Genomic DNA, 27,015 nt, shown 5'->3' with positions numbered 1-27,015 from the left:
TAGCGATATTATCAGTAGCACACTTTTCATCACAGTTTTGAAGGTTGCACTTAATAACTGTGCAGTCCAATTGAGTGTGAAGAGCGCAATAGTATTTAATTTTTCATTTATTTCATATATGCTGCATATTTATTCAAGTTATGAATTATGCGTGGAATTATGTATTTAGAAACTATTTTTATATTATTCTTTGCGTCGATAACAACTCTACGTAAGCATTAGAATTTAAATAGAAATCAACCAAGATTCATCGTTTTTTCCCACGAAATTTTGGCAACTTTTCTCACCTACAAAATGTGTGACTGGACAAGTGTGTTCAAAATCCAACTTTCAATGCAAAGAGCAATAAATTGATATATACCAGGTATATGACAATGCGAGCTGTCATATACACTTTGCACTAATACATCCACAGAGAACAGACATCCATTCAGGAACAAATTTTTCGGGAATTCTTGGATAAAATTTCAAATTTAGATCACCTAATATGCTAGCGACACCACCACTATAGTTTCCCAACTAAATGATTCATTTGATTTGCACACTGACAACCTTTGGCTCCTCTGGCGCTAGTATATATGGACTATATGCGTTATGCTAGCGCCAGAAGCTACTGTTTTACCTGACTCACTGCGAATATGCGTGTTATTGAAATAAAACGTCACCATGCGTTTTATTCGTTTATAACGCATATGCAGCTAATATCGATAACAACCGATTTTTTATAAGTTGTGCTTTTGTTATTGCATTTAACTTGTAAAAAGTTGCATAAATAACAATTCAGTTTCACAATACAATTATTGCGTACTACTAGCACTTGCAATATAACCACAAACTATACAGACAACACGCGAACGATTTTTTCAGGTACCAGAAGGGACGTGAGAAAGCCACTCACGGTCCCTTCACAAGCACTCATTTTTCTCACTATTCAATTGAGAGTCAGTTCATCATTTATAGGTTAATATAGCAACGCTAAACAAACTGTTTTGGTAACTAAGTGAAAAACAGTCTCCCTTGCCAACCCAAGCAACAGGTAACAAAAACAAATTTTCTTTTGTAAACATTCGAAAATTCGAAACCGGCTCTTGCGCTTTTCATAATAATTGTGTCGTGTAGGCAAACCAAATCATAACCGGAAATAATATTTGAGTACTGTACAAGTTATCTGCCCACTGAAATGGCGGCTTAAGAACGATTAAATATTTTGTTTTGGTAATGTGTTCCAAAACGTATTATCAGATACCACCATTTCGGCAGATTTACTAATCGCAACGTTCAAGTAGAATACAGACCCGTCTTCAACAGACCATCAGCAATGGAACTTTGTTAAATCCGAACCGCAGCGGACTGAGTTGGGAATGTCTGTTTTTTTCAGGCAGTATGTTTCATCCGTTGGGTGATACGAGTTAATGGCAATTCCAAGCAATCTGCTAAGTTTTGAAAAGCCGTATAGCTAGCCGTAAAAATAATTAGCCCAGGCATGAATTTATATATTTTTTTCGGAATGCGCCATCAACGCGCGTTGAGTTTATTCGGCAGAAGAAATTATTCTCTTGTCGACCTTTCACAATTCCGATTACTAAAGGTATACAACATTACATGCTTTTCTTATCGGCTTTGAGCGAAAGTAAGATTCAAACCATCACGATCACCACACCTAATCATAAAGCACTATTCCAGTAATCACCCGTTAGTCTTCTTTAAAAATTCGCATGATAAATATATACGAAATTATTATTAATTACCATCTCGTCATTCTGTAAATAATAGAGGCACATATGAACTGACACATAACAAATATGGTTAATTGGGTTACTAGGATTGATGTTCGAGTGAGCTTTCCAAAATTCTAGTAGAGTAAATGCAATTGGCCTTGCCAGCATTGAAAGAGATTTCGAAGGCTGCTCGCACTTACAGGAAATCTCGTGCCGAACTGTCAACGCGTGAGTGTTGACAAAAGCAAAAATACTTCTCTTTCTTTTTTTCTCACGCAAAACCCTGAACAATATCAGCAACGCTGGCAAGGCCAATAGATACTGTTTGAGAGACACATGAATACATGAGATCATGAGAAAAACAAGGGACGGGATTCACTCACTTCAAATGAATACTGGTCCCAAATATTCTATGCTTTTTGTTCCATGCGTGGTGTCTGTATAGTTTGTGATATAACGTTTAAGTACGTTATTTTTAGTGATCAAAATGAACGATATTTTCGATACAAGGGCGATATTTTTCGAAACCTTTCGAACCAACACGATACCGCGAATACAACGCTATGCGCAGTGAGTCAGGTAACACAGTAGCTGTTGTGAGTTTAGTGTAGAATTTCTTGCGCCTTTAGCGACACCATCACTATACCCAGTAAACAATTTGGTTTGTATATTTCGGTTGCAACTGAGAGATACGAAATCATATCCGCACGAAAAAGTTATATTTCACACCACATAACCCAGGTAACCAATAAGCATTTCCAATGCAATTTAAAAGCAAGCCAATAAGCATTTAAGTTGCCTTAAATGCTACTTAAATGCTATTTTGGCAAAATATGCGGCTACTTTACTGCTAGCCCTCTTATAGTGCTGACAATGCTTATTTGCAGCTAGTTACCAACAAGAAGAATTTAAATAGAATTTTAGATGCCAATTTGCAACAGTTATGCAGTCAAAAAGCTGATAAACAACAACCTGCAGTATAAAACGCCAGGGATGCTAATAAACGACTGATTTACTGCTTATTTTAATGCTTAATGGTTACCTGGGAAGAACATATAAGTACCAAAGTGGAGGCAATATACGTGCAAAAATTTTGATAATTCTATCTTGCATTCTATACAACAATTTTTGGAACACGCAACTTAAGAATCCTCAATATTGTCAATTGCAAGGAAAATTGTACCATCCAAAGTGCGATATCGCTCATAAAAGTGCTATTTTGCATTAAATCGTTTCGGTATCTTCGGCGCACTTATTGCTTGGAAGATAACGAAAAAGTGCGCCGAAGATACCGAAACGATTTAATGCAAAATAGCACTTTTATGAGCGATATCGCACTTTGGATGGTACAATTTTCCTTGCAATTGACAATATACGATTAAGATATGACTAAATGTTACAATCATCTGTAGTGCTTTACAATTCACAGCCATAAGTTGTATATGACGACACGCACGACCGCAAAACAACTTATTGTACACTTCGCCTTGACATGCTCTAATCATTATGCAATTCCAATGTAAAATTGACGTGCATACGACTTAATGTGCACTTTCTATTACGATCTTGTGTTATCTGGGTAGTTTCCCAACTAATTTGACATAAGTTTTATCCAAGTGGGGACATTTCCACAGAGAACAGACATCCAAGCGAAAGGTCCCCACTTGGATAAAACTTATGTCAAATTAGTTGGGAAACTATAGTGATGATGTCGCTAAAGGCGCATAAAATTCTACAATAAACTCACAACAGCTACTGTGTTACCTGACTCACTGCGCATAGCGTTGTATTCGCGGTATCGTGTTGGTTCGAAAGGTTTCGAAAAATATCGCCCTTGTATCGAAAATATCGTTCATTTTGATCACTAAAAATAACGTACTTAAACGTTATATTGCAAGTGCTAGTAGTACGCAATAATTGTATTGTGAAACTGAATTGTTATTTATGCAACTTTTTACAAGTTAAATGCAATAACAAAAGCACAACTTATAAAAAATCGGTTGTTATCGATATTAGCTGCATATGCGTTATAAACGAATAAAACGCATGGTGACGTTTTATTTCAATAACACGCATATTCGCAGTGAGTCAGGTAAAACAGTAGCTTCTGGCGCTAGCATAACGGTTACAGTCCATATATACTAGCGCCAGAGGAGCCAAAGGTTGTCAGTGTGCAAATCAAAAGAATCATTTAGTTGGGAAACTATAGTGGTGGTGACGCTAGCATATTAGGTGATCTTAATTTGAAATTTTATCCAAGAATTCCCGAAAAATTTGTTCCTGAATGGATGTCTGTTCTCTGTGACATTTCGCTTAGATGTCTGTTCTCTGTGGTTCCACCATATTTCAGAACTATGTCTTCTTCTTTCTACACACACTAATGCAACCCTCGATGGTCACATACCTGGTATTAGAGTGACTATATACAGAGTGGCGACAAGTCATCCCAAATGTATGCAAAGCGGTTTTTCCAAGGTTTTTCTTTCTCTTTCCTGCATACGCGTTGGATAGGTCATCTGCTCGATTGGAATGACACTGACAGATAATTATCATTCCAATTTTGACATTGTCGCCACTCTGTATATAGTCACTCTACCTGGTATATCAATTTACTTTGACATTTTCGCAGATTTTCACCCACACGTACATACGGGCATTTTTTTGAGTGTGCAAGAGATCGTTTAATGCCGTCAACGCGAATACACAACCACTTAACAAACAGTCAAAAAAATAATTATTAAAATTTTAGGCTTTCTTCCTGTAGTGTCCCGGATTGAGTCGTATTTATAAGCTTAGTTTTTTAGAAACAAAATTTCAAAAGTGTAATGATGCCAGGCAGATTAGGACTTTCCATAATGCAAGAAAATCCATTGTGGATTTCTTGGCATGATTCTAACTGGATACCAATACTGAATCCGACTAATGTTATGGATTATTTCTCGGAAAAATCCAACCCTTTTTATGACCGTACTTGCAACAACGAAATTGTGCGAATGCAGCGACAGAGTTTAGATGTTTTAAAGTAAGAATACTGTATAAGCATAAAGTTTCTTGGATACATCCAGAATATTTCTTTCAGTAACATGACTGGCGTTGAATATATATTATTGCATGTACAAGATCCAATTCTATATGTAATTCGAAAGCAACATCGACACAATTCAAACGAGGCAACTCCTTTGGCAGATTATTATATAATCGCCGGAACCGTTTACCAAGCGCCGGATTTATCCAGTGTTTTTAACTCCAGAATACTGTCTACTGTACATCATCTACAGAGTGCTTTTGAAGAAGCTAGTTCATTTTCGCGTTATCATCCAAGTAAGGGATATTCGTGGGACTTCTCTTCTAATAAAGCAAGTAAGTTGCGTTTAATTTATAACAGCATCTAACATTAGCACGATATTATTATAAATCTCTAAAAATTGTTATTCGGAATAAAATTTAACCGAAAATAGCTGTTACCTAATATACAAGTGTATGAGGTTCATTTCATCCCGCAATTTGACAACCAATCCGACAGCCGCGTAAATGTTAGTTCCGCATGTAGAATGAAATAAAGTTAGATATATGTGATAGTATGTACCGTGAAAGCACCAGTCGCCGCGCAGTTCCAATGGCCGCGCACTCGGCGATATTTTTATGAAATGCATAAAATTAGGATAAAAACTACAAGGTATACAGCCGTAAGGGTTGTACCACCCTTTCGTAGGACTATATCAGATCACTAGATCAAAGACTAATGTAAACTGCATTTATGGCATACGTATGTTTATAAGAATCTGTGAGTGCCATTGTTTAAGTCAGTGATGGCCAAACTGCGGCCCGCGGGCCGCATGTGGCCCTTTGAGATAACTCGTGCGGCCCGCGGACTGATTTGAAAGATGGTGGACTTAGGAGAAACTTTTTTGATGACTTAGGAGTCCCTCAATTTAATCGTTATTCCTCGTGCATGTTGTGAATCTGAATGCTTTCCGATTTAAATCTTATGGTGATTCCTAGAAAATGGTTTTTGTTGTCACCTATTCTACATAAAGAGATTCCTTTTAAAAATCACTTGTGTGCATCATAAAGGTTGAAATAGTAATGAATGACCAGCCCACAGATTATTGTAATAAATATGATTATGCGTAGCTTGACATGTTTCAATAATCTTGCTTCAACTCGCTTGTGCCTTTAAAAGGGCCATTGGTTACAAATAACATTAAAGCACAGAACAGAAGTGGAAGCCCTAACGATTCGGCCATAAAAACTGGTAACAGAGTCTTTTTTGTTTTTATTTTTCTTTGGGATGGTTTTCGCATAGAAGCAAATACCATAAGGTCGCCATTCCCGCTCATTTCGCACAAAAAATGCTTATATCTTTTTAAAATAGTTCATTATTGTAAAAACTATTGACAAACAACAATTTTGTATGTTTAATGATACGAATTAAACATAAATTTCCACTATATTCATAAAAGTTCATTTCCAAAATAAATAATCTATATAGTGAGTAGCGAGAAACGACATTTTGATCGCGTCTTTATTAAGACACCGAGTGCAAATGACTAAATTAATTATTAGCTCAATCGAACTTGTTACTAACCAAAGTAACTATTCTACTAAATAACGTGAAATAAGTCCACAGTATTTACATTAGCGTTCTATTCTGCTATAAATGCCAAACCCAAAACAAGGGTCAAACGCGGGTTTTATTTATTTGGCAATAGTAAAAAATATGCGCTGTAAATGGCACCCATATGGGCGGTGAATGGATCAGCATATTTCAAGTGAGCCGTAAAAGGGATCATGAGATTGCATTACTTTTTTTTGTTTTTTTTAAAGTCACTATAATGAAATATTCAGAAACCAAGTCAATTTTTCTTGTAAACACAATTGTTTTCTGTATCTTATGACGCAAATTGGGTTTCGATGGACCGCAATTTAGATTTGCTATGGTCAAACTAACTTAGAATCGTTTTGCCTTTCTATTATATAAATATATTATAAAGGTATAGAAATCACTCAAAAAACCGGAAATTGAAAGAAGATCCTGCGAGCCGAATGTCATATACCATTCGACTCAGTTTCGAAAACTGAGCATTTTCTGTGGGTGTGTGTATGTATGTATGTGTGTGTGTGTGTGTGTGTGTGTGTGTGTGTGTGTATGTGTGTGTATGTGACGCTTTTCAATCTCACTCACTTTTCTCGGAGATGGCTGGACCGATTTTTATGATCTTAGTGTCAAATGAAAGGTCTAGGTGTCCCATTGGTCGCTATTGAATTTCATACTGATCGGACTTTTAGTTCAAAAGTTATGTATAAAAATACGAAAAATATGGGACTTCATTATCTCATAGGTCCCTTAACTGATTTGAACAAAATTGATTGCATATGAAAGGGAAACCTTTCAAACCCTTAACTTCCAAATTTCATGATGAATGGGCTTGTGGTTTGAAAGTTACATAAAGAAATGTGATACAAAAGCATTTAAAACATATTTTTGTTACATATAAGCATTAATTCAATGGGAAATACTTTACGATTTATTGTTATTTGAAAATTACTGTTGAGATCTATCAAATGAAACCGAGTTATTGAAAATCGGATGATTCCTTCAAAAGTTATTCAAACTTTAGCACTTAAGCACTGTATATTAAAACTTTCAAAACGTGTAACCAAAATGTATCAATCAAGGGCCGATTGTATATAATGTATGTATGTGTGCATGCGTATATGTATGTATGTATGTATGTATGTATATATGTATGTATGTATGTGTGTATGTATGTATATATGTATGTATGTATGTATGTATGTATGTATGCATTTGTGTATGTATATGTATATGTATCTATGTGTGTATATGTATGTATGTGCGTATATGTAAGTGTGTATGTGTGATGTATGTATGTACAATTTGCGGTTTTGTAATTTGCATTGATATACAGGAAAAGTGATGAAGAGCACTTCCAGCTCAACTAACAAAACGGTTTGATTCGACTATTTTTGATTGAAATGAAATTTTGCTGATATGTTGGATACCACGCAAGGATTCATTTTCTATGAAATTTATTTTTTTTCGTCAAGCGTAATTTGTCAAACGGGAGTATTTAGAAATGAGGTTATTATGTTTTGCCTTTCTACTATATAAATATATAGTATAAAGGTATAGAAATCACTTGAAAAACCGGAAATGGAAAGAAGGTCCTGCGGGCCGAATGTCATATACCATTCGACTCAGTTTCGAAAACTGAGCATTTTCTGTGTGTGTGTATGTATGTGTGTGTGTGTGTGTGTGTGTGTGTGTATGTAACGCTTTTAATCTCACTCACTTTTCTCGGAGATGGCTGGACCGATTTTAATGTTCTTAGTGTCAAATGAAAGGTCTAGGTGTCCCATAGGTTGCTATTGAATTTCATACTGATCGAACTTTTAGTTCAAAAGTTATGTATAAAAATACGAAAAATATGGGACTTCATTATCTCACAGGTCCGTTAACCGATTTGAACAAAATTGATTGCATATGAAAGAGGAGTCTTGCAAACCCTTAACTTCCAAATTTCATGATGATTGGACTTGTAGTTTGAAAGTTACATAAAGAAATGTGAAAAAATAGTATTTAAAACATATTTTTGAAACATATAAACATTAATTCAATGAAAAACATCACACATTTTATTATTATTTGAAAATTACTGCTGAAATCTATCAAACGAAACCGAGTTATTTAAAATCGGACGGTTCATTCAAAAGTTATTCAAACTTTAACACTTAAGCACCGTATATTAAACCGTTAAAACGTGTGAAATCAAAACATATCAATCAAATGTTGATTGTATTCAATGTATGTATGTATGTATGTATGTATGTATGTAGGTATGTATGTATGTATGTATGTATGTATGTATGTATGTATGTATGTATGTATGTATGTATGTATGTATGTATGTATGTATGTATGTATGTATGTATGTATGTATGTATGTATGTATGTATGTATGTATGTATGTATGTATGTATGTATGTATGTATGTATGTATGTATGTATGTATGTATGTATGTATGTATGTATGTATGTATGTATGTATGTATGTATGTATGTATGTATGTATGTATGTATGTATGTATGTATGTATGTATGTATGTATGTATGTATGTATGTATGTATGTATGTATGTATGTATGTATGTATGTATGTATGTATGTATGTATGTATGTATATATGTATGTATGTATGTATGTATGTATGTATGTATGTATGTATGTATGTATGTATGTATGTATGTATGTATGTATGTATGTATATATGTATGTATGTATGTATGTATGTATGTATGTATGTATGTATGTATGTATGTATGTATGTATGTATGTATGTATATATGTATGTATGTATGTATGTATGTATGTACGTGTGTGTGTGATGACAGTTTGCAATTTTTAAATTTGCATTGAAATTCAAGAAAAGTGAGAAACATGTCAATTGTCTGAAGTTTTTGAAGCCTCTTAGTGGAATACGAACTCTGTAATTAAAGAAAAGAAAAAACTTTTACCGACTAAATTCCACTATTTAATATTCATTCGCGACAGATACGTACACGCTTTGAAATAAGACACTGATGAAGCTTGCACGTCGTAGGCGAACTACGTATCTGTTCCAAATAAATATTAAATAGTGGGATTCAATCGGAAAGTTTTTTCTTTCTTTGCAAAGAAAAGCAGTTAATTTAAGCATGTAGGTATAGTGGTGTATAGGATTAAAGTGTGTTGATTTTACCAAATAAATTTATACAAATTTCAAACAAATTTTGCGCATCAATAGATGCTCTTTTCAATCATTAGATATTAGAGCTTAGAAATGTTATATGAAAAATAGGAAGTAAACGGTGCACGGTAGTAATTTTGTAAGATTTGTTTTCGTTAGTGACATTTTAAAGGACAGATGTCTTATGTCATGTATCATGTTTTAATAAATAAATCCAAAATGACAAGCGCTGGAAATCATGTCGATCATACTTTTCATTCTCAAGCATGTTTATGGCGCAGCTTTTGCACTATTTTTCGACCTCATCTAGTTTTCCTAACCCTCTAACATTGTAAAAACGATGCGATCAAGCTAATGACTATCTTTTTATGAAATCAAAACTTGAGCTTCTTTTGAATGTACAAAAGAAGCTCAAGTTTTGATTTTTATGCAAAAATAATTATCTGAAGGAGCACCAGCTAAGAAATTTCTCTTTTTCATATCTAATGCTTTATTCAGTTATTTTTTCTAATTCAGATATGTTGCAAAATTGAAGCCAAGCAAACTAATAGTAAAATTTTCAGATTAATCATTTTGTTGTAGATATCCTTTTTCTTCAAAAGCGAGGTATAATTAAAATTTTTCTGAACTCTTGTTTTTCAAAGATGCTAACTTTCGAACGCATGGTATTAATATCAAAATATCAAAACATCTGCTATGAACACATATTTCATATTGTCAATTCAAAACAAAACAGTCTAAGTTAGTTAGATACTGATGAAGGTCACACGTCGAGACCGAAATACGTATTTATCAATAAAACACAGTAGTAGAAATAAAGGATATAAATAACTTTTTATTTTACTTCTTTTTTATCAATTCAAAACAAGTTTCGTATGTTGCTCTGAAACCCGAAAGTTAAGGCCGCCTGTAGACCCGTTAGAGGGTTAATTTCTAATTTTCTATATATATTCATTCAAGTCTGCAAAAATTATCTTTTGTGTTAACATTATTTTTCTATAAATCACGTAAATATTATAAAACTAAATAAGATGTTCATCAAATAACATAAATGACGCTTACAAGTATTTACGCACCGAAGGAAAGAAAATATAATTATTCTACGCAATACGTTGTGAATTTTACTGGCAAATAAGGATTTCGAGGAATACGGAACGGATATTTAAGAAAATAGTCAAGTTAATTATAGATGTTTCTGAGAAATTAAATAATGATTATTGTGGCACTAGAAAGGCTAGGTCACGCCGCTAGGTGGATTAATTCGGGTTTTTTAAAATTCATATCTCAAAACCTACTTATTTGTTCAAAATGACATCAAAGAAAAAGTTGTCGAAAATTAAGTGTATTTTCAATAAGGCCATTGCAAATAATTTCAAAAGTTTTTGTCACCTCCCCTTGGAAATTGGCTTGAAAAATCGAGGGGCAAAAAAATAATTTGTAGGATATGAGTTAATTTTTTTTCATAAAATCAATTGTCTGTGGGTTCTACAGTCTGAAAAATTCGAAAAATGAGTGTTGATGCCTCTAGCACGAAACAGAAATGAAAATTCAAACAACGGAATTTCCGAAAATCGGCCGAAAAATTTTTCTTTCGTGTTTGTCTTTTTTCGTAGATTTTTGCATGGAAAATAATAACGTATATATTAAAAGCGAGAATAGATTTGGTTTTCACGTTTAAACTTTAAGTAAAAATGCCTTAAATCAATTTTTTTTGCTCGATTAAAAAAATCTATTTGTTTTTTTTTCGCCCGCCCCCCTTCAGTGGCCCAACAGCGGGAGGACAAAAACTTCATAAAATATTTGTAATGGCCTAACTGAAAGAGAAAACTTCAAAATTTCATGAAATACCATGATAAAAATCATAAAATGAGAATTATCTCAAAAAACATGTTCCCTCAGATTTGTCTCATATTTTTTTGAAGATAGCCTAAAATATACTCTAAAACCTAGTGAAGAGCTGAAGAGCAAAATAATTAAGAGGGTTTAACAAAAATTTCTTTTCTGTGAAAAGGATGTGCTCCCATCAACCGTGGGGGCCAATTTTGGGTTTTTGTTTTTTGACCTAAGATGAATAGTGTTATAAAATTTGCTTTAAATCCGTTAAAGTTGATTACACGGTTCTTGGATACCTCGCGTAGAATTACCCTAGGACATAAATTTTAGATTTAAACATTAAGTAGAATTAACAATAACTTGAGAACGGCTAGGCCTAAGAAAAAAGTTTATGTGACATATTTTGTTCAAAATTATACGTAGAATTTGATTTTGTTTGAGTTTTATTAAAAGAAAGTAAAATTAGGGTATTTTCGAAAAATTTATCAAATTTTAAAGATTTGCTTCAAATTCGAAGGAGTATCCGCCTCGATAACACTTCACCAGATTTTAGAGCATAATTTAGGCTATATATTAAATATTGACCTCATTTCTAAATTTCATTTCATAGAAAATGAATCCTTACGTGGCATCCTCAGCTAAATTTCTTTTCAATTAAAAATAGTCGAAACAAAAATGACTCTTTTTCCAGCGCTTTTAAGCAGGAATTGCTGTAAAACATTTCAATCGTAATTTTCTTCTCTCACTGTTACCTGCAATCGGAAATATTTGTGGCACTTTGGTTTTTGAATTATTGATTTACTACCGTGACCGCTCCTAATTCATTTTTCTTAATATATGTATTTTTCAACATTGCGCATAACTATGACCATTGAGTTATTTTTTTTATACATGCCTATTGAATATTACGCCATTATTCACAAAAGGGCCATAATATTTGATAGCGAAATAAATTAAACTGAAACTAAAAGTATTTTATATGTCAGAAAACAACGTCGTTAGTGCCAACGCTAAAACTGTCATGCTAAAAAATTAACAAATTTATGATCGAAATTCCTTGCAATGATCAAATTACTCAGCATAGTTAGAAAGAATAATTAGTTTTAGTCATGTTTTAGACAAAAAGAGTGATTGCATGTCTTGGTTTTGTTGGAAAAATGCGACGCAGTAGTGCGCAGATTTAGGCACAGGTTTTTTATTCATGTTCCAAATCCTGCGCAGTAATGTATCCTTCGAAGAAATCGCGAAAGAATACCTCACCCAAATGGCTGACGTATAGAGGCATGAAAATTCAGGTAGAACCTTTAAATTACATTGATTAGGATTGTCGACTGTTAAAGCTAGTACAAAAAATAATAAGCGTCATTTATAGACGCGTCAATATCTCAATGAATAGTAGCAAAGAAGATAGGATCGATCATGCAGTGGTGAATATAGGTTTATCACTCTCATATACCCTCATGCTCAGTGTGATCATTTGATAAATTGTATAATTAACCCTTTCGATAAGATTAAAGTCAGTAGTACCGATCAAGCAATCACGGTAACAAGTAGTCAAATTCACGTCCGTTCGATCAAGTCCAGAATAAACGTTATTCCTCTAAAGGTAGAGTTTCAGTACACACGCGAGTTTTCATTCTACCAAGTGAACCAGTGAACAATAATCTCCAATAAGGATCCTGTGTTGCGACTCGGGGTCCGAACTTACGAGCGCCAATTTATGGAACCAAGTTTTCTGATTTTTTTTAATGTCCATGGAACTGTCAGGCAGTGGCGAAGTGGTTTCTACATGAAAACACAATTTTTAATATTTGTCTAAAGTGTAATATTCAGTATGCAGAAAACCCGAATCAACCCGCCCTTTATGTTATCGACAATAAAGTATTTAAAATAAGCCAATCAAAATGATAACAATATTCCTGTGCCACCTGGACAGCACAAGAACACCAACTCATGGATTTATTTATGGTAATGGCTAATGCCGGATTTTTGACGTGCTTTTAGCGTATAAATACATAAACAACATGGTATGAGTGTTTATTGTTACTTTTTAGGTGCGCAGAATTAGGAACACACATGCGCAGAATTAGAAACATGGGCAAGAAAGTGCGCAGAATTAGACACCGTGAATAAGTTTCCAAAATAAAAAATATACTCAATTGTTGGTCGACTTTTAATTCCCATGTTTTTTCCCAAATACTATAGACCGTAGCACTACACGTTGCTGCTATCACCGTTATTAATTTAAGTCTAGAATACTTACGAAAGCGGAAGAATCATAAAAATGTCTTAACTGCGCAGAATATGGTGCGTTCACGGTACATATATCCATTCTGGAGTCTAATAAGGAAAATACAATAGTTGCTCGCAGTAAATTGAAGTTTAAAATATGGCTAACTGAATTATAAATACATATTCAGAAACTAATAAATAAAAAATGATCTAGTAGAAAGGCCAGGTCACGCCGCTAGATGGATTAATTCGGGTTTTTAAATGAGCGGTAGATGACGACCATACGGTAACAGCACAGAACGCTCGCCTGTGTTTTCGTGGAAAAAAGTGACTCGCTACCGCCAGGTTTGCTAGTATCTGTAGAATGTACGAGTAGCATGTACGAGTGTGGATTTCTACTTCCACTTCTATTCTGTGATTAAAGCCAAGGACACATTCCAGCGTTACGAGACACCATGAGCAACCGTTTTTTTGAAGCAAATTTGTTCATATTTTACCAAAAGTCTGACGAATATCTTTCAAAATAGGTGTTTTGAGCTGCTATTTAGTAGTACTTTCTCAATACGAGGGCGAAATATTTATTATAATAAGCATCATTGAATAGTGGCGGAATACTTTTCGTTACGGGACACCATCGCAGAAAATGTGTATTCTGAACATGATTCAAACATTTGTAAAACTCTGCTCTGTTTCAAGTTTTTCAAAGTCGACATGTTTCGAAGCTTTTTAGCTGAAGGCAGCCTGGAAACTCAAAATGTAACAGTATATTCAGGTTTTGTGTTTAGTTTCTAAGATATAATAAAAATCCCTCCCATGGGTAGGTGGTTTGTCGCGCACTTCGGCACAATCCTAAACTTAATTCCGCATGTAGAATGTAATATAGTTTAAGTTAGATATATGTGTAGTATGTAGTATAGTATTGCATAATTTAGCTTTATGTGTAGCATGTGTCTCGTGGCACCCATATGGGCGGTCATAGTTTAACATGATTGTGAGGAACGTGCTGCTCGAGCCAAAGATGCTGATGTGTCTCGTAAAGCGGAATGGAGCGAAATCGAACGGATTTGATTTTAAATTCAATCCGTTTGGGCCGAAGCACCGGGAGGGCTTACTCAGTTCCCTAGATGAATTGCTGGTATGCACAGAAATTTCTCTAGAAAACTGAAACCAAATCCTACCCACACTTCATGAGATTTTGACTTACTCATGAAAATTAAAATTTATCGCTAGTTAGAACGAACGAGTGTTCAAAAATGATGTGATGTCTTTATTTGTGTAATCGAGACATTTTCTATGAGATTGCCATAGAATTTGTGGCTGTTATGCGATTATGGACAGCACAGCACTGAAAAATATACACACACGTACATGTATACATGTGTATGCATGTATGAGTGTGCATGGGTGTATAGGTACGAATGAATATATGTGTGTGTCTATGATGAGTCGGAAATTCTTCTTATACTTATGCTGCCAAACTACAATTATTAATGGGCAGGAAGTTATAGTCAGTAGCTGTGTTTCCTGTGTCAGTTTCCTATGTTATTACTATTATTACTAATATTGCTATCGTTGGTGTTACTGTCACCTCTATTGTATTGTTTTGGATGTAATTAATTATAATTATTATTTTCTTATTTCCCTCCTTTATCAGAATGATTTGCATGTCTTGTGACTAACCGCGTTAACGGTATTCAACTAACAACATAAAATGATCATGAATGACGCTGTTTGTCTCCCAAGGGCCCTTCTAATGCTGATGAGCCTCTGTCGGAGAGTGCATCAAGTCGGACGGTGGCAACTCACCGGCGGCCTGCTCCTCTCCATTCTTGCTGCTATCGTCGCGGTCGGACTTAGTGGATCTCTCGAAAAGCTTTATAGTCTCGATATATATTTTGTTCTGTCCATTGCCCAATCCTGGCAGACTTCGACTGGAATTCCATTTCTAACTAAATCTTTTTAGAGTATAGCTCTTCAAGTAAAAACAGGTATTCGATTCTCTGGCTGATTCAAGCGATAGCGAAGGGCTGTCCTCAATATACCATCATTCCCACTTCCTAAAATATGGTCATAGTACATAATATATGGCCATGGTATGAGGATTTTTTTCGATTCAATACCATCCTCAGAATTATCAATGTCGTTAACATCTTATTAAGTCTTGCTTCAGTGACAGCTTGCACTTAAGACTTAACACGGCATATATACATATCTTCAAGTGAAGTTCTACTTGATCCATCCTATCCTTCTTAGTTACAGAATCATTTCAATTGACCACGGTCTGAAGAGCATACCGACAAATCGGTTGACTACCGCTACAAATATGCAATTAATGCCACCGGGAATAATACGAGCGAGTACCAGTCCCCATTATATCGCATCTGCTCTATTTTTCGGAAGTTCAAGCAGTTTTTCGATAGTTCTGAGCGATAATGTTGCTCTTGAATAATATTCCGCACAAAATATTCGAAAATTAACGCCAACAGCTACAATACTGCAAAGATGGTAGATAAAGAAGCGGCTGTGGCTTTTAATGAGCATAGGTGGTTGAACAGCACTGGGTTGCCGACCGTGATGACATGAGTAGTTGGAGAGATTAGTAGCGTGCATCCTAGCGAGTAGTTAGTCGGTAGTAGCATAGGTGATGGCAGACATAGAATTCTCGTGATATTACTAACCCGAAAATTACAATCAACATGTTAACTAAAAATTTTCTCTTTTCTTTTCTTTTCCTTCTCTGCCTGATCTCTATCGCTTCTTCTCATGGCAAAAATAATGTTGTCGTGAGGGGCGGAGATCAGCCACCGACGACTGCACTGGTGACAACGATGGCGTGGAGCCGTGAAGTAGACCAACGTAAGAGAGCATACGGACAAGACGAGCAAACAAACAAAGGAAGGAGAAAACAAGATAAGTACAAGTCATCTTATTCAATATTCCACCAAGTACACAATTATAGCGGATATGGAAAGAGCCAAGTTCTGTCATTCTTCTTCCTCCTCATTAATCCATCGTCACCAACGCATTATGGCGCTAGCGTTATCCGCAAGGATTCTTTTATCATTATCACAACCACCTTATCTCAGCCCTGGACAGACTTGGCTCTAACTGCCCCACCTAGTGCTGCAAACAGAAACATTAGCAACTCATGTTGCGAACTATAACTGTAACATAAGTTGCTATAAAAGACGAACACATAAATTTGAAACTAATTTTGCCTATTCATTAAAATAGTTTTGTTTATAACTTGCAAATTATTGTACAGTTTTAAAACAGTTATATAAAATATAAAAAATAAAACAGTTGAAAAAGAAAATGAAAACTTTTAAAAAAGAAACGCTAGAAAAAAGAGCTGAAAATGATGCCCATCGAAGTATGATACTTACTATGCATCTTGCAAGCTAAAAAATGTTTTCTGGGTTTTCTTGCTAGTGTGCTCAGCGAAGCCACTATGATTGCTAAAAAAGCTGACTAAACAGCTTTCAGAAACGGAATTTCAAATTTTTTGACTATTCAAGTATTTTAATGATAAAGTATTGAAGTAAGTCGAAATCGGCGTTAGGTATAAATGTCTAAGACTTAACCCGTCTTCTTTATCGAGGGACTTTCTTTTTCATTAACTTTTTTTTTGTTTTCGGGTACAGTGGGTTGTTAGCCTCAGGTCCCTATCTCGCTGACGTGGCTGCCAGCTTAAGGTGGGCGGAAGCCACTGTGTCCCCTTCACTGTTTGCCTACAGCAATCGATATTGCGTACCCCAGCCGGCAACACGTGGGCGTAGGGATAGAAGTTAGTGAACAGAGGTTATGGAATGCACATGTTCACCCTTTGCCTGGAACCACCCTTTGTCGAGAGACTCTGCAGCTAGTTATTAGAGTACAAAACAATTAGGTTGATTTGTCTATTTGATAGGCTTTACGCGTACTTTATTTTGGTCACTTCTATTTGATTTTGCCGTAAATGTCCTAAATAACGCACGCGCAACGTCTCTCCAAAATAGATAAATCACTCTACGGGGCTTGTACAACGATCCTACTGACTTTGGCAGCGCCATCCAGTCGAGATTCGAACATACGACGACTGGTATCATACCTCGAAGCTAACTGGATGGTTAGGTATTACTCATCAGGCATCACACCTTTTTTGCGGTGTCCATCTTTCATATAATGTGTCCGTTTTTCTCCACAATGTCTAGAAAATATGTAATGTTTTTGATGATGAAGTATTAGTTTTGAACAAAATTTACTAATAGTATGGCTATATCAAACAGAGATGCTTGTGTAGATATTGAATTTTAATCTTGAGGTGCCCGTCTTTACCGCACATTCCTTAATATTACAATATATTATTATATTGTAATCATATTTATACATACTTATAGTAAAAATATATATTTACTTGCATTCGGTCATCAAAATAATAGATTTGTTATCGTTGATAAAGATTAGTTGAATCATGATGTGATAAGAGCTTTTTCATTCAATTACTTTTTGCCTTAAAAACCCGAATCCCTGGGCATGGCATAACCTTGAGGATTGCTTAACTGCAACCAGGTCCCAGGGCTGGTCTGTATCTTTACACAAATGGAAGATGCACACTAGTGATGCCAAATGTGGTGAAGCCTACCAAAAGTATTTTTGAATCAATTTATTTGGCAGAACGTTCAAAATGGTAGCAAGACGTTCGAAGATTCGATTTACGAATCTTAATTGATATACATATACCTATTTTCTATTGATTCAGGGCTTTTGGTAAGGTTAATCACAAAGATATTACCTTTGACTTGGCTTGCCCGAATCGCGAATTTTAATCTATCCAGGGCAGTTGCCCAAGGGGTTTTCGTCTTTTTTTCTTCTTTCAGTTTGTTTTCGCTGGAAGACCAAGTAAATGTCGACAAACTAACACGACCTGAACAAGAAAAGAATCTGGAACAACATGATAACAACAATAATATGGACCAATCTCTGATTCAGGTGATGTGACGGGCTACAGAGAATCCAGGTAAAGCTAACAAAGAAAAAGGCAACATAAAGGTATGCGAACCAGTGATATTCAAAATTTATAATGTTTTCTAGTAGGTTTAAATATTACTAAATTTATTATTATTTCTTCAGCGAAAAACATAACATAGTTGCATATTAAATGAAAACTTGCCTAGAAGCGGGTGTTAGATTGGTCGACAGTAACTCAAAAATTCATTAATACATTTGTCAATCAATTGAGTTTTCTTTTCAGTAGTTTTCAGAAGTATTAAGTGAACAAAGTTTAGATTCACGTCAACGCAATGCATATACTGCCATTATGCACATATCAAGTATGTACACTGTTGATGGAGATATGCGCATGATGTTAGTAAAACAATATTTTAGTGGGTGACATTACCTCTAAAGACTCAAAAAGACAAGATTTAGAAATTCTAAAATCCTATAAAGTATTTTAAAATCGATAAAGCATTAACAAATTCAAATTTGCTTCCCGACTTGTTTCTTAGTTAAGAAAGGAGAAACGTTCGACGCGACGTACCTACTCATCTGACTTTATCACTCGTCTTCAGACTCATATTCAGCCACCATGAACAACTACATCGCACTACAGTCAATTTGTTTTATTTTGAAAACCTATCCAAAGACAGTACTGGCCAACCAGTGTTCAACCGGCCGACATAGGCTAGTCCGTCTGGAAGTACTGTTGCAAGATAGAAGCTAAAATTTATTATTCTTTTGGGTTGAGCCTTGAAAATCAAGCTGCCAAGCAGCTCCAACTCAACACCCCACAAAAAAAAAAAAAATTACTTTTTGTCTTAAAAACCCGAATTAATCCACCTAACGGCGTGACCTAGCCTTTCTACTGCCACAATAATCATTATTTAATTTCTCAGGAACATCTATAATTAACTTGACTATATTTTTACATATCCGTTCCGTATTCTTTAAAATCCTTATTTGCCAGTAAAATTCACAAGGTATTGCGTAGAATAATTATATTTTCTTTCCTTGGGTGCGTAAATACTTGTAAGCGTCATTTATGTTACTTGATGAACACCTTATTTAGTTTTATAATCGGTCGACCTTAACTTTCGGGCTTCAGAGCCACATACGAAACTTGTTTTGAATTGACAATATGAAATATGTGTTCATAGCAGATTTTTTGATAATTTGATATTAATACAGTCACCCCAGTATTATGGGCCAGTCTATGCTTTACTTTAGTTTTATACATAGCAAACTAATATTTAACCATCGATTATGAGTTGAATAGACAGAAGCAACATTCCGCTACATGCTTGACAGCAATACACTTAGTTCCAATGCGTTAATTTGCCTAATTTTCCGAAAGTTGTCAGTTGGCTCCAATCGACGTCGATTTGTTATTTTTGCGGTTGTTATAAAAAGTCGGTTGCGAATTATAAGCTGAATAGCGGCGTAAATTTTTGTGCCTGGGCCCAAAATGGTTGGAAATCGAGCGAATAGGTATGTATTCATTGAATTACGGTGAAACCACCTAGAAAAATTTATTTCCCGCTTTAGTATATCAAATTAAACAATGGCCCATAATACTGGGAGCAAAATTGACTTTTCCCAGTATTATGGGTCAAGCATATAGATCAACAGTACTCGCTGGATTTGACTAAAATTGTAATTTGTTTTCAGTAAAACGAAAAAACGTGCAAGGAAAATCAGAAAATCGAAAAAGAAAAGGAAAATACAGAGATCGAAGCACTATGATCCTGATATATTGCATCACGCTCTTGATCTAGCAAGACAATCCGAAAAAGTTCAGGAAGTTACAAGGGATCACAATCTACCGTATAGTACAGTTCCGCGTTATTTTTGGAAACCACCCAAAACTAGTAAGCCAGGACCAAATACTTTTCCTCTTCCTGAACTTACTTTACTTAGTTGGCTTGCCGTCCTAAGACAAAGCCTGATGAACAAAGTTTCTCCAATGCATTCGGTTGTGGGCTAACGCTCTCCAATTCCTCGGACACCGTGTACTCTCCGACAGGTCTCGCTTCACCTAGTCTAACCATCTTGCTCGCTGCGCCCCTGGTTATCTTGTTCCTACCGGATTTGAGGCAAATGCCATCTTTGCAGGATAGTTGTCCGGCATTCTTGCTGCTTGCCCTGCCTATCGTATCAATTTAGCTTAAGTCGCTTTTTGTATATTTGGTTTGCCATAGAGACCATCACCTTGATAAAGCCCTCTGTGCGATTCGAATGAACTTGACAATCCATTCGAAATCCGAATACAGCACTGAGTACCATCCATCAGAGATTGAATCAGTTTGATGAGCTTCTTGAAGAAGAAGTACAAGATACAACAAGATCCCTAAACCGCGAGAACTACACACACACACACACACACACACACACACACCACACACACACACACACACACACACACACACACACACACACACACACACACACACACACACACACACACACACACACACACACACACACACACACACACACACACACACACACACACACACCACACACACACGCACACACACACACGCACACACACACACGCACGCACACACACGCACGCACACACACGCACGCACACACGCACACACACACACGCACGCACACACGCACGCACACACGCACACACATGCACACACACGAGCGCGCGCGCGTTTTTCTCGAAATAAAACCAATTTTGTTTTACTGACCCATAATACTGGGAACATTGACCCATAATTCTGACCAGGTTTAAAAGTGGCCCATAATACTGGGAATGGAATGTACTTATATTTTCTTGTTCTGCAAAAAAGTGTGTGATTTTGGAACAAGATTGCCTACAGGACATCAAATTATGATACATTTATAACCAATTAAGTTATAAATAAACTGTAAATTATTTAAATCTGTGTTTCTACCAATAATTTTGTAGCATCATCATGCTTAACTGGCCCATAATACTGGGATGACTGTACCATGCGCTCAAAAGTTAGCATCTTTGAAAAAAAACAAGAGTTCAGAAAAATTATTATTATACTTCGCTTTTGAAGAAAAAGGATATCGACAACAACATGATTAATCTCAAAATTTTACTATTAGTTTGTTTGGCTTCAATTTTGCAATATATCAGAATTAGAAAAAATAACTGAATAGACCATTAGATCGATATGAAAAAGAGAAATTGAACTTTTTCTTAGCTGGCGCTCCTTCAGATAAATATTTTTGCATGAAAATCAAAACTTAAGCTTCTTAAGCTTGAATTTACTTTCATGAAGTCTTGATTAGCTTGATCGCAACGTTTTTACAATGTTAGAGGGTTAGGAAAACAAGATGAGGTCGAAAAATAGTGCAAAAGCTGCGCCATAAACATGCTTGAGAATGGGAAATATGATCGATATGATGTCCAGTGCTTGTCATTATTGATTTATTTATTAAAACATGATACATGACATAAGACATCTGTCCTTTAAAATGTCACTAACGAAAACAAATCTTACAAAATTACTACCGTGCAACGTTTACTTCCTATTTTTCATGTAAGATTTCTAAGTTCTAGTATCTATTGATTGAAAAGAGTATCTATTGATGCGCAAAATTTGTTTGAAATTTGTATAAATTTTTTTGGAAAAATCAACTCACAAGTATTTTTATTCCTATATACCACTATACCTACATGCCTAATTTACTTATTTTCTTCGCTTTTTGCTTTTCTTGTACAATTGTGAATAACAGCAAGTGAAGAAAATGACAATTGAAATCTGAAATCAAAGAAAAGAAAACACTTTTCGATTGAATCCCACTATTTAATATTTATTTGCAACAGATACGTAGTTCGCCAACGAAGTGCAGGCTTCATCAGTGTCTTATTTCAAAGCGTATACGTATTTGTCGCGAATAAATATCAAATAGTGGAATTTAGTCGGAAAAAGTTTTTCCTTTTCTTTGATTTTAGAGTTCGTATTCCACGAAAAGGCTTCGAAAACTTCAGACAATTGACATGTTTCTCACTTTTCTTGAATTTCAATGCAAATTTAAAAAATGCAAATTGTCCCTCCCATGGGTAGGTGGTTTGACGCGTACTTCGGCCAAACGACCTAAAAATTCTTAGTTCCGCATGTAGAATGTTTATAGTTTAAGTTGGATATATGTGTAGTATGTAGTATTGCATAATTTAGCTTTATGTGTAGCATGTGTCTCGTAAAGCGGAATGGAGCGAAATCGAACGGATTTGATTTTAAATTCAATCCGTTTGGGCCGAAGCACCGGGAGGGCTTAATCGGTTCCCTAGATGAATTGCTGGTATGCACAGAAATTTCTCTAGAAAACTGAAACCAAATCCTACCCACCATTCATGAGATTTTGACTTACTCATGAAAATTAAAATGTATCGCTAGTTAGAACGAACGAGTGTTCAAAAATGATGTGATGTCTTTATTTGCGTAATCGAGACATTTTCTATGAGATTGCCATAGAATTTGTGGCTGTTATGCGATTATGGACAGCACAGCACTGAAAAATATACACACACGTACATGTATACATGTGTATGCATGTATGAGTGTGCATGGGTGTATAGGTACGAATGAATATATGTTTGAGTGTTCTATGATGAGTCGGAAATTCTTCTTATACCTATGCTGCCACATTACAATTATTAATGGGCAGGAAGTTATAGTCAGTAGATGTGTTTCCTGTATCAGTTTCCTATGCTATTACTATTATTACTAATATTGCTATCGTTGCTGTTACTGTCACCTCTATTGTATTGTTTTGGATGTAATTATAATTTTTTTTTTTTTTTTTTTTTTTTTTTTTTCTTATTTCCCTCCTTTATTAGAATGATTTGCATGTCTTGTGGCTAACCGCGTTAACGGTATTCAACTAACAACATAAAATGATCATGTATGACGCTGTTTGTCTCCCAAGGGCCTTCCTAATGCTGATGAGCCTCTGTCGGAGAGTCCATCAAGTCGAACGGTGGCAACTCACCGGCGGCCTGCTCCTCTCCATTCTTGCGGCTGTCGTCGCGGTCGGACTTAGTGGATCACTCGAAAAGATTTATAGCCTCGATATATATCTTGTTCTGTCCATTGCCCAATGCTGGCAGACTTCAACTGAAATTCCATTTCTTACTAAATCTTTTTAGAGTCAAAACTTCTTCAAGTAAAAACAGGTATTCGATTCTCTGGCTGATTCAAGCGATAGCGAAGGGCTGTCCTCAATCATTTCCACTTCCTAAAATGGGGTCATAGTACATAATATATGGCCGTGGTATGAGGATTTATTTTTCGATTCAATACCATCCTCACAGAATTATCAACGTTGTTAACATCTTATTAAGTCTTGCTTTAGTGACAGCTTGCACTTAAGACCTAACACGGCATATATACATATCTCCAAGTGAAGTTCTTTTTGATCCACCTCATCCCTTCTTAGTTACAGAATCATTTCAATTGACCACGGTCTGAAGAGCATACCGACAAATCGGTTGACTACCGCTACAAATATGCAATTAATGCCACCGGGAATAATACGAGCGAGTACCAGTCCCCATTACATCGCATCTGCTCTATTTTTCGGAAGTTCAAGTAGTTTTTCGATAGTTCTGAGCGATAATATTGCTCTTGAATAATATTCCGCACAAAATATTCGAAAATTTACGCCATCAGCTACAATACTGCAAAGATGGTAGATAAAGAGGCGGCTGTGGTTTTTAATGAGCATAGGTTGTGGAACAGCGCTGGGTCAATCGTGATGACATGGGTATTTGGGAGATGAGTAGCGTTCAGCCTAGCGAGTAGTTAGTCGGTAGTAGCATAGGTGATGGACAGACATAGAATTCTCGTGATATTACTAACTTGAAAATTGCAATCAACATGTTGACTAAAAAATTCCTCTTTTCTTTTCTTTTCTTTTCTGCCTGATCTCTATCGCTTCTTCTCACGGCAACAATAATGTTGCCGTGAGGGGAGGCAAGAGACCAGCCACAGATGACCACACTGGTGACAACGATGGAGAGGACGGCCGGCGTGGAGCCTGCTTCAGGTTTAAGATTGACTACGAACAAGATGAGGAAACAAACAAAGGAAGGAGAAAACAAGATAAGTACAAGCCATCTTATGATATATTAACCAAGCACACAATTATATCAAGCCAAGTTCTGTCACTCTTCTTCCGCCCATTAATCCATAATCACCAATACATTATGGAGCTAGCGTAATCCGCACGGATTCTTTTAACATTATCACAACCACCTTATCTCAGCCCTGGACAGACTTGGCTCTAACTGCCCCACCTTGTGCTGCAAACAGAAACAGAAACAGAAATTTAAAAAATGCAAATTGTCATCACATACACACACATACATACATACATACATACATACACCACACATATTGAATACAATCAACATTTGATTGATATGTTTTGATTTCACACGTTTTAACGGTTTAATACACGGTGCTTAAGTGTTAAAGTTTGAATAACTTTTGAATGAACCGTCCGATTTTAAATAATTCGGTTTCGTTTGATAGATCTCAGCAGCAATTTTCAAATAATAATAAAATGTGCGATGTTTTTCATTGAATTAATGCTTATATGTTACAAAAATATGCTTTAAATACTACTAGCTGACCCGACAAACTTCGTATTGCCACAAATTAACCTGTGTTGTACATAAATCATGAATCTCGGATGATCTTTGTCACTTCTCGAGTTTTGCAAGCCCCCCAGTGGGCGGCGCTTCCGACGGCGGGTCACCGGCAACACTCGCGACCGGCTCGTCCTGAATGATCTAGTGTTACTATAGATAGTTTTTGTGGTCTTGTTATTGATTAATGTTTTATGGAAGAGTCTCGAATTTCTCGAAATGGTTTTATTTGTACGAGAGTCCATATCCCCCTACCACAGGGGTGAGAGGTCTCTATCATAAAATAAATTCAAGACTCAAAAATCTCCTACATGCTAAATTTGGTTCCATTTGCTTGATTAGTACTCAAATTATAAGGAAATTTGTATTTCATTTGTATGGGAGCCCACCTTGTTAAAAGGGAAAGGGGTCGTAATACACCACAGAAAAAAAATTCTGCCATCTAAAACTCTCACATGCCAAATTTGGTTCCATTTGCTTGATTAGTTCTAAAGTTATGAGCAAATTTGTATTTTTTTTTTTTTTTTTTTTTTTTATGTGATGGCCCTAGACCTATATGGTCTTTGCCTCCACCCCATACGCATCTTTGGAGTGGGAGGGACGTTTATCTCTTGGATATTTAAATATAGTTATTTCACATATTGTTGCTTATCTATTTATCAGCCATACTACTTGTTGCATCACTCTCCCGCGTATGTCCATCACAATACTATTAAATTCTGATAATCGTATTTTCTATGATTTCATATAGATTGGGCTACCATTACGTTTCACCTGTCTCACCTTCGCAAGCAACAGGACCATTACAATTTCACCTGTCTCGCCTTCGCATTTCGTTTGAATGGGAGCCCCCCCCCCCTCCTAAAAAGGTAAGAAGTCCTAATTCATCATGGGAAAAATGGTTGCCTCCAAAAACACCCACATGCCAAATATGGTTCCATTTGCTTGATTAGTTCTCGAATTATGAGGAAATTTGTATTTCATTTGTGTAGAAGCCCCCCCTCTTGAAGTGTGGAAGGATCCTAATTCACCGTAGAAAATATTTTTGCCTCCAAAAACCTCCACATGCCGAATTTGGTTCTATTTGCTTGATTAGTTCTCGAGTTATGGGGAAATTTGTATTTCATTTGTATTGGAGCCCCCCCTCCTAATGTGGGAAGAGGTCCTAATTCATCACAGAAAAAATTCTTGCCTCCAAAAACACCTACACGCCAAATTTGGTTCCATTTGCTGGATTAGTTCTCGAGTTATGAGGAAATTTGTATTTCGTTTGTATAGGACCCCCCCCTCCTAAAGTGGGGAGGGGTCCCAATTCATCATTGAAAAAAAAAATTGTCTCCAAAAACACACACATGCCAAATTTGGTTCAATTCGCTTGATTAGTTCTCGAGTTATGAGGAAATTTGTGTTTCATTTGTACAGGAGCCCCTCCTCTTAAAGTGGGGAGGGGTCCTAATTCACCATAGAAAATTTTCTTGCTCTCGAAAACCTTCACATGCCAAATTTGGTTCCATTTGCTTGATTAGTTCTCGAGTTATGAGGAAATTTGTATGGAAGTCCCCCCCCCTTAAAGGGGAGAAGAGTTATAATTCCTCTTATAAAGAGGGGAGGGGTCTCAATTCACCATATAATAAATTCTTGTCACCAAAAAAACACCCACATGCCAAATGTTGTTCTATTTGCTTGATTAGTTCTCGAGTTATGAGGAAATTTGTATTTCATTTGTATAGGAGCCCCCCCTCCTAAAGTGGGGAGAGGTTCTTATTCATCATAGAAAACATTCTTGCCTCCAAAAACACCTACATGCCAAATTTGGTTCCATTTGCTGGATTAGCTCTCGAGTTATAAGGAAATTTGTATTT

The 27,015-nt window shown here is 35.8% G+C and overlaps 1 protein-coding gene across 1 annotated transcript in view; it reads left to right on the top strand.

The window, feature by feature from the left end:
* The first annotated feature begins 4,418 nt into the window (after window positions 1-4,418).
* LOC128734877 (mediator of RNA polymerase II transcription subunit 6-like) overlaps window positions 4,419-27,015 on the top strand; it is a 49,882-nt gene continuing 27,285 nt past the window's right edge. The window contains exons 1-2 of the mRNA XM_053829272.1: window positions 4,419-4,740; window positions 4,798-5,078. Coding sequence (XP_053685247.1) covers window positions 4,544-4,740; window positions 4,798-5,078 — 478 coding nt within the window. The 5' untranslated portion in view covers window positions 4,419-4,543. The remainder of the gene's footprint in view (window positions 4,741-4,797; window positions 5,079-27,015) is intronic.

This window comes from Sabethes cyaneus, chromosome 1, assembly GCF_943734655.1.
Source record: "Sabethes cyaneus chromosome 1, idSabCyanKW18_F2, whole genome shotgun sequence".
In the NCBI taxonomy this organism is placed as follows: Eukaryota; Metazoa; Arthropoda; class Insecta; order Diptera; family Culicidae; genus Sabethes; species Sabethes cyaneus.
Note: the sequence above shows the minus strand (reverse complement) of the source record. Positions and strands in the feature narration are given on the sequence as shown.